Genomic DNA, 12,136 nt, shown 5'->3' on the forward strand with positions numbered 1-12,136 from the left:
ATCTATCTGTCTGTCTATCATCTGTCTATCATCTATCTATCATCTATCTATCTATCTATCTATCTATCTATCTATCTATCTATCTATCTATCTATCTATCTATCTATCTATCTATCTATCTATCATCTATCATCTATCTATCTATCTATCTATCTATCTATCTATCTATCTATCTATCTATCTATCTATCTATCTATCTATCTATCTATCTATCATCTATCATCTATCTAGGTATGCATCTATCTGTCTGTCTATCTATCTATCTATCTATCTATCTATCTATCTATCTATCTATCTATCTATCTATCTATCTATCTATCAGCTATCTATCATCTATTTCTCTCTCTCTCCCCCTGCCTATCTTCTGGTGATCACTAGGTGATTTAGGCTGACATGTGTCCTTCTATTCTCAGCCAAATTCACAGCTGTCTAGATTCCATGGAGAACTCATCCAATTTGCAGACCACACCAAGTTGTCAGGAGTAGCCAACACTCCAGAAGATAGACTTAAGATACAGAAGGATCTTGACAGACTTGAACGTTGGGCCCTACCTAACAAAATGAAATTCAATGGTGAAAAAAGTCAGGTTCTACATTTAGGCAAGAAAAACCAAATGCCCAGGTACGGTACAGGTGGTACCTTGCTCAATAGGAGTACCTGTGAGAGGGATCTCGGAGTCCTAGTGGACAACCATTTAAATATGAGCCAGCCGTGTGCTGCAGCAGCCAAAAAAGCCAACACAGTTCTAGGTTGCATTAACAGAGAGATAGAATCAAGATCACGTGAAGTGTGAATACCACTCTATAAAGCCTTAGTAAGGCCACACCTAGAGTACTGCATCCTGTTTTGGTCACCATGATATAAAAAAGATGTTAAGACTCTAGAAAAAGTGCAGAGAAGAGCAACAAAGATAATTAGGGGAATGGAGGCTAAAACATATAAAGAATGGTTGCAGGGTAGGTTTATTTTAACGAAAAGAAATGTTATGAATGCTCCCACACTGGAAGTTTTAAAGAAAAGATTGCACAGCTATTTGTCTGAATGGTATATAGGGTTTCCTGCCTGAGCAGGGGTTGGACTAGAAGACCTCCAAGGTCCCTTCCAACTCTGTTATTCTATTATTCTGCTAGATTGGGCTTTTAAAGAAAATGGCTTACATAAAGGTAAACTGATAGATAAGATAAATCTTGTTCTTCCAATATTTTCCAGCAGTAGAAAGCAGAAGCCAAGTAGAAATCGCAGATAGTGTCAATATTGGCTTTGCATCCTCTGTTAGTTCTTTCTTTTTTTAAAAAAAAATTCTGTAAGGTTTCTAAAAGTGAATGTGTTCTTCTTTCATACTGATGGGGCAGGAGATTTTAAAATCACAGATCAGACAGGAAAAGCATCTTGTCTTGAGTAAGATTATACCTGTCTGGTAAAGAAAGGGTTAAGATTTTCAGACAATTTGCCAGCATTATTATTATTATTATTTTTGAAAATTTTATTTGGGTTTTCACAAAATACAAAGAAAACATCTTTTTTTAAAAATAGAATGGTCCCGGGTTACACTTCTTCATACAGACACAAACTCAACTTCATGCTCACTTTTATGTTCTATTCTATATCTTATTACTGTTTTACATTTTCTACATCGTTTTTCTCCTCTCTTAATTTTCTCAGTTTTATTTTAATTATTTCATATAAATTCAAATCCTTATATTTTTGTCTGTCCTTGTTTCAATTTCATATTTTCTTTTCTCATTAAACAAATTTTTCCCTGTAGTTACTAATTGGAGTAATTCAATATAATACATAACTTCCAATTGAATTCTGCTTGGTGCATTCTTAAAATACACACTATATTCTTAAAAAGGAGTTATAAATATATGTAATTAAAACACTCATTCCATTCCAATTCAGTTCTGTCATTAATATTCATTAAAGTCTGAACATCTTTAACATTACTTTTCAATTAAATATCATACTTCCTTGGGAACACTTATAAGCTTTCCATAATTAATTCCCCCCCCCCCATTTCTCTTCCCTTATATTTTATAAAGCTTTAAATAATTAAAATGTTCCCATCCTTTCCTAATCCAATTCTCTCATTCATTTTATTTCATTTATTTATTAACAAACATTTCACTAGATTACAATAACTATTTTATCCATCATTTTAATCATACATTGTTTCATATTTTCTAATTTTTTCTATTTCTAATATAAAAATACTATCTTATATACCTTTGCAGAATCCCTTTTTCAATTAAATTTTCACCCATTTTCTCTAAATAGGCCCTGTTTCTCCATATCTTGTTTCTGTCCTTTATAACTTCTTTTCCTTTCCTTCTTCCCTCTCTTCTTCTCCCTTCCCTTTTTACCCCCCTTGTCTCTCCACTTCTAATTCTCTCTCTTCTGTATTCCCCTCTTCTGTTGCTTTCTAATATACTTATTTTTCAAGCTATTCTTCCTTTTCTTGGTCATTTTTTCAAATCTTAAACTTTTCGTTCTCTTTTCCCCCTTTCCTTTTTTCCCCCCACATAAAATTACTTGTTCATTAAAGATGGCTTCTTCTTTATCCCAGTCTTCTTCTGCAGGCATTTCTTGTTGTTTCTCATAGTTCCAGATCTCCATTTCTAAGAATTGAAATACGAAGCCAAAAGAACCTCTCCCTTCCTATCCATCTTCTTTATACTTTTAAACTTCCATTTTCAGTTCATCTAGAAGTAGTGCCATTTTAAACACTTTTAAACAACCACCCGATTGATTTTAGTCATTCAAATGCAATAACCAAAAATCCAGAGATCACCAAATAATCCAAATACTCCCAAGCTGTTTCTTCATGCTTCTTTTTCCCACTTTCTCTTCCTGGGGTTCTACTATTTTGTTGCCAAGTTTCAGTTAAAATGTATCTTTTAGAAGTCTTGTTGAGGTTTTACTGTAAATTCCTTTTAATTCCAGGCAGTCACCTCTCTTTTTTCCAGATCCTGCCTTTTTTCCAGATTCTTTTTCTCTCCTTTCCTGCTTTAAAAGGTTTTAAATATCCAGAAATCTTTATTATCCCTTTGACATTTTATTTTCAGCTTAACTGCCTATTGATATCAAAGTGGATTTTTTTCTCCAATTTCTTATTTAAATCTCTTAGCTGTCAGTATAGGGAAAGGGAGAGAAGAAAAAACCCAAATTCTTTCCCTTTTCTCTCTCCTTCGCTGCTTCAAAGTCTGCTTTGGGAACAATATTACTTTTTTTTAGTTTAAATTCCAGGATACCTTAGTTGTTGCTTTTGCAGTTTAACCCGGTCAACCAAAACTTTCTCCTCTTATCTTCCTCCTGCATATTCTTTTCCGGTTGAGTTCTTCTTTGAGGTGGCCATTTCTGACCACTGCTGCAACTGCCTTCAGGAAAGGGAGTAATGGCCAGCTGAGGAGGAGAGATGTGTCTCTCCTCAACCCTGCTGGCAGTCTCCCCCCTCTTCACCACCTTTATGGGGTGGCTTAGCCCCGAAACCAGGCTCCGGGCGCTCCAGCGGTGAGCACGGATTGAAACTGCGCACGATCACGGTTTTGGTCTGTCCGTGAAGAGACTCAAACCGGAAGTCATTTGCCAGCATTATTTACATTAGCAGTTGGTCTTGGAGTTAGAAGTGAGACAAAGGTTTGCAAATTTTTGTCTGTCGCCTGTTTAAGCTGTCCAACCCACTAGTTTCAGCAAACTCAGTTAACTGGAGATAGAGAAGAAGAAAAAAAAAACACATTTCTTGTATTAATTTTGTTTCCAAAATAGGGAAGCCAAAGGGAAGCTTTAATCTTTGACACTTTAAAAATGGATTTCTGCAAAGCCAGCAGGCAATATTTTTGATCGCATGGAGCTCTTGTCTGGCAAACAAACTCTCATTTGATGTGTAGCTATTGGTCCATGATAGGTCCTTAAAAGTGCCAAATGTTTTTTTCCAAAAACGTCAACTCAAAAGTTGGTACCCCAAATGTGCTGTTTAAATCTGAACCCCTCTGCTCTTCTCCTTTTGCGTGAATGTCTCACGAAATCCGGGAAATCTCTTGGCCCCACTGGAAAAAGTTCTACCCAACTTTGTCAGGGAGGCAAAATGGATGGAGTTGAGAACTGAGGCGGGGTGGCCAAAGGGAAAAGTAAGTTTAATTATGTGGGATTCTGTGCGAGAAAACCAGCGCTTGGTTTCGCTTCTCCTGTGCCAATGTAGTGTATTCAATAAAGTTTTACTTTTGGGAAGCACAATGTTCCAGTAGTTCTCTTTTAGGATTTTCTAGCTGGACAGCTGACACAAAGGTCCCACTTACTCTCTTCGATTGGAACATTGCCCTAAATATTAAAATACAAAATAATATTCAAGCTAGCATTAATATGGCTTAACAAAAAAAAGTCAATTTCTGGAGAGACCGGTTGACATCGCTGCAAGAACGGCTGGGAAATAGCAGGCTCTGCTGAGTCCCGCGAAATCCAGCCAGCAACCGCTGTCAGAAGACCCTTCAGGGTCATAGCTGCCTTGGAGGGGCGGCGAAGGAAGGAGAGACGCTTCGTTAACCACAAGGAAACCCACAATTTCCTTGTTAGGTCAGAAGCAAGCTCTCCCCGAACGACAGCAGAGACGGCAGTTTATGGGCTGTCAGGAAGCAGAGACAATTGGAACCATAAGAATTGTGCTGGTGTGGTGAACGGACAGAGACTTTAAACTGGGTGAGAAATTTACAAACTTTTACCCTAAAGATTGGAAGTAACAAAATGTTAAAAGATAACTCCTAAGCTTAAATGAGTGGCAGACAGATGAATGGAGGAAAATAACATTAAGATAAAGAGGCAAAAGAAGCTATTATAAGCCAATAAAACACAAAAGTCTGGGAAAAAACCTAAACAATTTGAAAAATGATTTTGGGGAAATTTTATTTGGACTATTTGTATTTTTAAACCCTTTGGATTTGATAGGGAATTCAGCTGTTTTTGACAGACTAGTTAACATTGATTTGGGCTAAGAGAGTCATCTGCTGGAGGAAGAGAAATACTACAGCACTTAGCCACAGTGTCAGATCCGTGTATCTGTCATTTCTTCAGTGGAAGAAGAAAAGGGGAAATCAAGGGAATAATAAAGTTTTGATTAGAGGATGTTGTTGAATCAGTATAAGTGTGCACGTGCATGCTTAACACAATGGAATGCCCAAGGGAAGTGTCAAAGAGGTTATTGACAGTTAATATGAGAATTAGTAACCTTTTATCAAGGAAGATCATATAATAGTAATGTGCTCCTTTAGTGTCCTGGTTTCTCCTTTCCTCACAGAAGTGAAGTCCCATTGTTCTAATAAGTTGTATACGTGTGAAAATTAAAATGCATGTGTGTAGGTTTATCTTGATGGATATATGGGGAAAAAAGACTTAAATCCCTGTTTTTATTTCCAGCATGGTACAAAAATAAAATGGTGGTGAAGTTGCAGTATTTGTTTCAAGACAGTATTTGCTTCATACCTGGAGTAGGCTGGCACCCATCCTGTTTTGTATGTTTTACATGCAATGAAATTTTTGTTGACCTAATCTATTTCTTGCAAGATAGAACAATTCATTGTGGTAGACACCATGCTGAACTGCTCAAGCCACGATGTTCAGTGCGTGATGAGGTAAAACTCAGAATCTGACGAAACTTAAGATAGAATTGAAATGAACATACCATTTATTACACAGGCACTTCTGAGTGATCTGCAAATTTTTCTTCTGCAGCCTTCAGAAATATTGGAATCTTAACTGCAGAAATGTGGGAATAGTGGGAGATTTGACTGAATTTGTAAATTTTATAAAACTTGGAACATTTGTTCGGTCTTATTTACAGAATTTTCTTGAAGACTCAAGCTTTTAACAAGTCAAAGACTAATGAAATGGATGCAAAATTACAATACACAATAGGAATGCAATAATGGGAATTGTAATAAAAGAAGATAATTAAATTTACTCCACATGGGTAAGAGGAAGGGCATCCAGCCAGTAAATGCTCAGCACCATTCAGTCACCCATATTCTACCCTGAATAGGGACCAGTTATAAAAAGGGAGTTGTTTTTTTTTAAGACCATATTTATGCATTGGCCATTACCTTTACCATTCTGTATCATATGTACAGAATAACCCTTGAGTAACAACAATATGCACATGGAAATGTTTATGAGAATAGTTACGAATAATTATCCAGCCACACACAGATACACTAAATTGAGTTAAAGTTTACTTTAAGAAATAGCACAGTCCAATAAATGGTCCAGGTCATATATGTTTTACAGTTCAAAGAATATCCAATTACAAAGTCTTCTAACCGGTTGCCTTTGTCATTTACAGTAAACAAAAATATCAATGTATAAGCACAGCATAAATACAACAGAGAACTGTAGATAGCAACAGAATGTCAGAGAGACAGAATGTCAGAGAGAAAGCTATGATTTCTAGCTCCCTCTTATGGTAGTTTGCAATGTAATCAACCAATCGGAATATAATATAAATCAATACAGTGATTTTGTCTTAAAGCTACAAACATACATTTTTTTTAAAGGAAATAGAAGGCAAAGAAATAGAAGTGGTACACTAGTGATCAAGTACATTGTTAGTATATTCTGCTTATATTAATTTTCATTAAGTTATTTTCAACAAGGGAAATGATTTTAAAGATCCTTTGGAATCTCTGAACTTAATATCTTATTTACACAGATAATCCTTAAATTATGACTGTCATGGAGCTTGTTGTAAATAATAACAGTTGTAAAATGGGTCGTTACATGACCAATCTGGTTTTGCAAATTTTTTGAAGTAGTTATGTGAATACAGTGACCACAAATGTCATGGTCATTAAGCAAATGCTGTGGTCATTAAGTAAACCCCATTATACTGTATGGCCCATTACGGCCAAAATCCAGAATTAAATGCCGCATTTGGCAAAACCATTGTAAAACGCAGTTACACGACCAAAAGATGTTGCATACAGCTATAAATATGGCCATATCGTGAGTGCCTGAAATGCAGTAACGTGACCGTGGGGGAATTCTGACTGTTGAAACTTTGGAGTCAGGTTGTAAGTCCCCCTTTTCAGATAGATTGTAGCTTTGAATGGTCACTAAGCAATTGGTCATAAGTTGAGGACTACCAGTAAACTTATCTCCACTGTTTTATCTCCGCTGTTTTATTCTTTTAAGGCTAAGTCATCATCCCCCTCAAAAAGAGAGAAATAAGAGAAACTCCTAAGACCTAAAGTGTTTTCTTCCCACCTACCCTAGATCATTTTTGCTGATCAAAGTACAGAAGCAGGTGGCCGTCATTGGCACATGAAACACTTCCGTTGCCTTCAGGGTGAAACCATCCTTGGAGGACAGAGGTATATTATGAAGGACGGACACCCATTCTGCTGCTTGGAGTCTCTTTATGCAGAATATTGTGAGACTTGTTTTTTTTACACCAGTATAATGTAAATAGCCTCAATCTGAAGTCCGAGTAAATAACATATTAATGTGTGTTGAGTATTTTATCTAATGGGAAAAGTGTTATAAGAATCTTAGCAAACAAATTTATGCACAAATCTTGTCTTAAACAGGGGTTGATCACGCTCAAATGACTTACGATGGACAACACTGGCATGCTACAGGAACTTGCTTTTCTTGTACTCATTGCAAAGTTCTACTACTTGGTGGCCCTTTTCTCACCAAGCAAGGACAAATTTTTTGTTCTAAATTGTGCAGTCTGGGAGAGGATGTTCATACTTCAGAAGGAACATTCGTATGGGAAAAAGCAGCCGATCAGCAGATCGGTGCAGGCTATCTCTCCTGTTGCCTCCAGCAATGAATGACAAATTCCTTGGTCTTTCAAGCAGAAGGGATGATACTCTTTCATGGAAACTGGATGACTCAAGTCTTTCAAGGCAAGAAATAAACTCTGTTGACAAAGAACTGTGGAAAATAAGGGGAGATGAAATGTCTGATGATCAAGAAGAATGCGCTGAGCATGAAGATTATATGACTCAGCTGCTCCTCAAATTTGCTGATAAAAATCTATTTCGGCAGCCAATTTTAGATCAGATCAGTGGATTTGTGAAAATGTGGCTTAAAGGGAGATCAGAATTAAAGAAAAATAATCAAAGCTTAGCAAATAAGAAATACCAGGCAAATATGTATTCGGCATAATCCCAAGATGGCCTGGGTGATTCTGCATATGGTAGCCACCCAGGACCTGCTAGAAGGAAAATCCAAGAATTAGACATGGAACATGGCACAAGATACAAACATGACCAAAAGCGAAGATACAGATACAGATAATCAGAGTTGGAAGGGACCTTGTAGGTCATCTAGTCCAACCCCCCACCCAAGCAGGAGACCCTACAACATTTCTGACAAAGGGCAGTCCAATCTCTTCTTGGAAGTCTCGACTGATGGCGGTCCCACAACTTCTGAAGGCAACTTCTGTTCCATGGGTTGATTGTTCTCACTGTCAGAAAGTTTCTCCTTGTTTCCAGGTTGAATCTCTCCTTGTTCAGTTTCCAACCATTATTCCTTGTCTGGCCTACAGGAGCTTTAGAAAATAGCTTGACCCCTTCCTCCTCCCTGTGGCAGCCCCTCAAATATTGGAAGACCGCTATCAAAGATATGATTCATTGAATTGTTTGTCAAACCTGGAACGGGAGCAGTGTGTTTGAGACTCAGTGGATTTCCTTGCTTTATCTAACATTACAGGTAAATCCGCTAAAAATTATGATTTATGGTTCATTCACTAAGCATTTGTGATACATGTACAATTAATTTTCATACCATAAAGTTTGATTCTTACCCGTGTTCTGCAAGGGTTTACATATTAACTTTTACTTGCTTTTATGCACGTTATGCAAAGAAAGCCTGTCCAGGGCCTCAAGTATTTTAAAATGGATTTTAAGTGTTTATGAATTTATCTTTTGCTTATTTATTACCTTGTACAAGTTCTTAACTTAAGATCATCGATGACCTTCAAAGTTACAATGCCAATTAAAAAAAAGTAACTTTTACCCGGTCCCTGCATTTAACAATCACTGCAGTGTCCTGGTGTTCATGTGATTAAATTTTGAGCATTCAAATTTTGAGCATATTATTTACTATGGTTGCAGCATCCTGGGGTCATGTGACTATTTGCAACCTTCTCGGGGGCTTATGACAAAATCAATGGAGGAAATTGGATTATTTGCATCTCTTAATGATGTGGTTGTCCCAACTGTGATTGTCAATTAAGAACTACCTGAGGAAGAGTCAATTGAGATGGGCAGTAAAGAAATTTGATAATTACATAATAAAACCATGTTCTCCAGCAGGGGTCAGAGTAAGATCGCATTGGAATAGAAGCTTCCCACTTGAACTCCTTGTGTATGATTTTATCGATGAACATTTTTAGCTAGACACTTTATGGGTATAAATTGCTTTGAACTGGAAGTCAGTCAGAATCCAAGGGTAACGTTTTGTGCGGTTATCTGGAATATTTTTTTTAGCCTATAATGTCAAGAAAGTGGATAGTGTCCTTTGTTATATCAGTCCTGCTACTTGGAGGGTCTTGCTCCTCATTGTTGGTTCAGTTTGTCAGGAGGGGATAAGCAACTGATAGTCAACACCTGACTGTGGAAGGAAAATCATGCCTAGGTCGAAACAGGTGCAGTTTCCTTAAGAGACTGCTTTGAAACTAGCAATTTCAGATATCACTAATAATCAAGATATTTCAAAATTGTATTGTCACTTCTGTTTAACATCTATAGCCACTGGAAAAGGCAACTCATTTTATTTGAAATATGCATGTGGTTGATCATATCACCAAGTTAGTTGACTGAAATAATTCAGAAATCTGATACATTTACACTGTTGTTTTGTTCAGCAACTGTGCTCGATGAAGGAAAATTTGGATAGAAGAGTAATTCACACATTCCACATTCAGAATCCAAATGTGGCTTTTTAATATAAACTGAAATTACATTTTTAGAATTTAACTGGATGAAATAAATTTTCCAATCAAAGTTACTTTTTTCTTTTCATTTTTTAGGTGCTTCAATGGATGAAATCAAACCAAGATCGTCTCTGTACTCCTTTGAAACCTATCAGGATCTAGAGGCGTAGAATTGTGGGAAAATGAGCAACGTGGGAACTTTGGATTCATCAATGCTTCATAGAAGCACTGAGTCTTTGAAGAGTGTAAATTCTGAATTATGTCAGGCTGAGACCCCCAGAAGAAAAGTCAATGCATGTACCAGTACTGAGAAAATCCAAATCACAGACTAGGCCTCAACCAGTAAAATTTTCAGATGATGTCATTGATAATGGAAATTATGACAATCTTGATATTCAACAACCTCCTATGAGTGAAAGGACTTGCAGACGTGTTTATCAGTTTGAAGACCATGGAAAGAGACATAATCGAAGCAGCAGAAAGTCTCAATCTGACAATGCACTTCATCTGGTTGCAGAAAGAAAACCTTTTCCAAAAGAAAGGCTTAAGTTTTATTCACCTCAGGGTTATGATGCATTTATTCAGAATAAAAATACTCAGGCAGTTCAGGCATATACTCCCACTTTTTTCAGCCAAAATAATCATATTGCGCCTGACTATGCAATGGGGAAACCAAGAGATCATTTTTTTGGATTTTGGGGTGAGGATGAAGAAGCTTGGTGCTCATCTTCATCATCTTCAGATTCTGAAGAGGAAGGATATTTCTTAGGACAACCCATTCCACAGCCAAGATCTGTGAGATATCCCTGCCATGTAGACTTTGTTTCTAGTTCAAGTGCTGAACTTCCTACTATCCAATTTAGGCAGATAACAAAATCTGAAAAAAAAAAAAAGGAAAACTCACAAAGGCAAAACCTGTATAATTTCCTAAAATGTACTGCCTATAAACTTCGTGCCTACACTGTGTTTCAAATCTTGTGTATCTAAATAACGTCAGCAAAGTCTGTAACATGGGAAAAAATTGTCTATGTTCTTTGTCAAGGCTTTGAAAGCAGTTTAAGGCACCACATCAAAAAATAAAAAAAAATAAGCCTTTGATACGGATTAGCTTGTTTAGAACTATTCTAGCTTGCATACAACTTGAGATTCAAGAAAAATAAACAAACATTAGAAATTGTCCCTCTGATTATATGAATGCCAGGCTTGGGACAGTCTTCCTTGTTTATGGATATAGTATGAAATCAGAGAGGAGTCTGGATTTTATTGGATTCTTGTTCTCAACAGCTCTGCAAACATGGTCATAGGGATGATGGAAACCTTCCACACAGTGCTTCACATAGAGATGGGTAGTATGAAGAATTAGCATTTTATATAGATACTGGCCTAATTTCAGAAGTTTCTGTTTCGAAGGGAGAAATGCAATATTTTATAAAAGGAACACATTTTCCAAAGGATCAATTCAAACTTCTGACAAAAACAAGCTGTCCAATCTCATGTCTCTTCAAAAAGAAGAAAAAATGGTGGTCCTATTCATGGCACGAAGCTTCAGAGAGACTATTACTCCCTGTGGAAATATGACCACAGAGGGTAACTATTGCCCATTTAACACGTGCAAATAATTTGATTTTTGCATTTTCTTATATGTTTAATATAACCTAGCCATTTTGATGCCAAGCAACAATTATCTGGTTCTATGCTGGACAATGAACTGCTTCTTACCAAATTGACTATTATTTTATCTTCATGGGAGTGAATCTCAGGCAAATTTTGCTTAATATAATCTTAATATACAGTTTGTAAAAACTAAAGTGATGTGAGCTAATAATCCCTGCTTTCAAAATAAGATGTCACTGAATTTGCTTAAATTAAAAACTTAGGAACATATGTAAGGATCTTCTATATTGGAACACTATCTAAAGTTTCAAATGTAATATGAACAGCAATTAAGAGTTAACAGATTTATAAAGTAGTATTTTACAGTTTCCTGTATTTATAACTTAGTACAATTAATATATATATATTATAAAATTAAGATTTATCCAACTATTTTTATATTTCTGAATTGTAAGGCATTTGTTTAAAATAGACAAATAATTTTGTTAGACTGTTTAATATCAGTTTGCTTGAGCAGGAGTTTGTTAAATATTCATACATTTATAGTGAAATGTTTAATTTTTGATAGTAAAGCTCTGTTTGCATGGTGGAGC

At 36.3% G+C, this 12,136-nt stretch overlaps 1 protein-coding gene across 1 annotated transcript; it reads left to right on the forward strand.

The window, feature by feature from the left end:
- The first annotated feature begins 5,956 nt into the window (after positions 1–5,956).
- PRICKLE1 (prickle planar cell polarity protein 1) lies at positions 5,957–11,849 on the forward strand. Its single transcript, XM_087935656.1, is given in 8 exon segments — positions 5,957–5,983; positions 7,259–7,439; positions 7,573–7,737; positions 7,740–8,295; positions 8,616–8,704; positions 10,026–10,203; positions 10,205–10,802; positions 10,804–11,849. Coding segments are annotated over 8 exon segments (1,851 nt in total). The 3' UTR covers positions 10,861–11,849.
- The last annotated feature ends 287 nt before the right edge of the window (positions 11,850–12,136 follow it).

The sequence above is a fragment of the Pseudonaja textilis genome, chromosome 5, assembly GCF_049901715.1.
Source record: "Pseudonaja textilis isolate UNSWEBS1 chromosome 5, rPseTex1.2, whole genome shotgun sequence".
In the NCBI taxonomy this organism is placed as follows: Eukaryota; Metazoa; Chordata; class Lepidosauria; order Squamata; family Elapidae; genus Pseudonaja; species Pseudonaja textilis.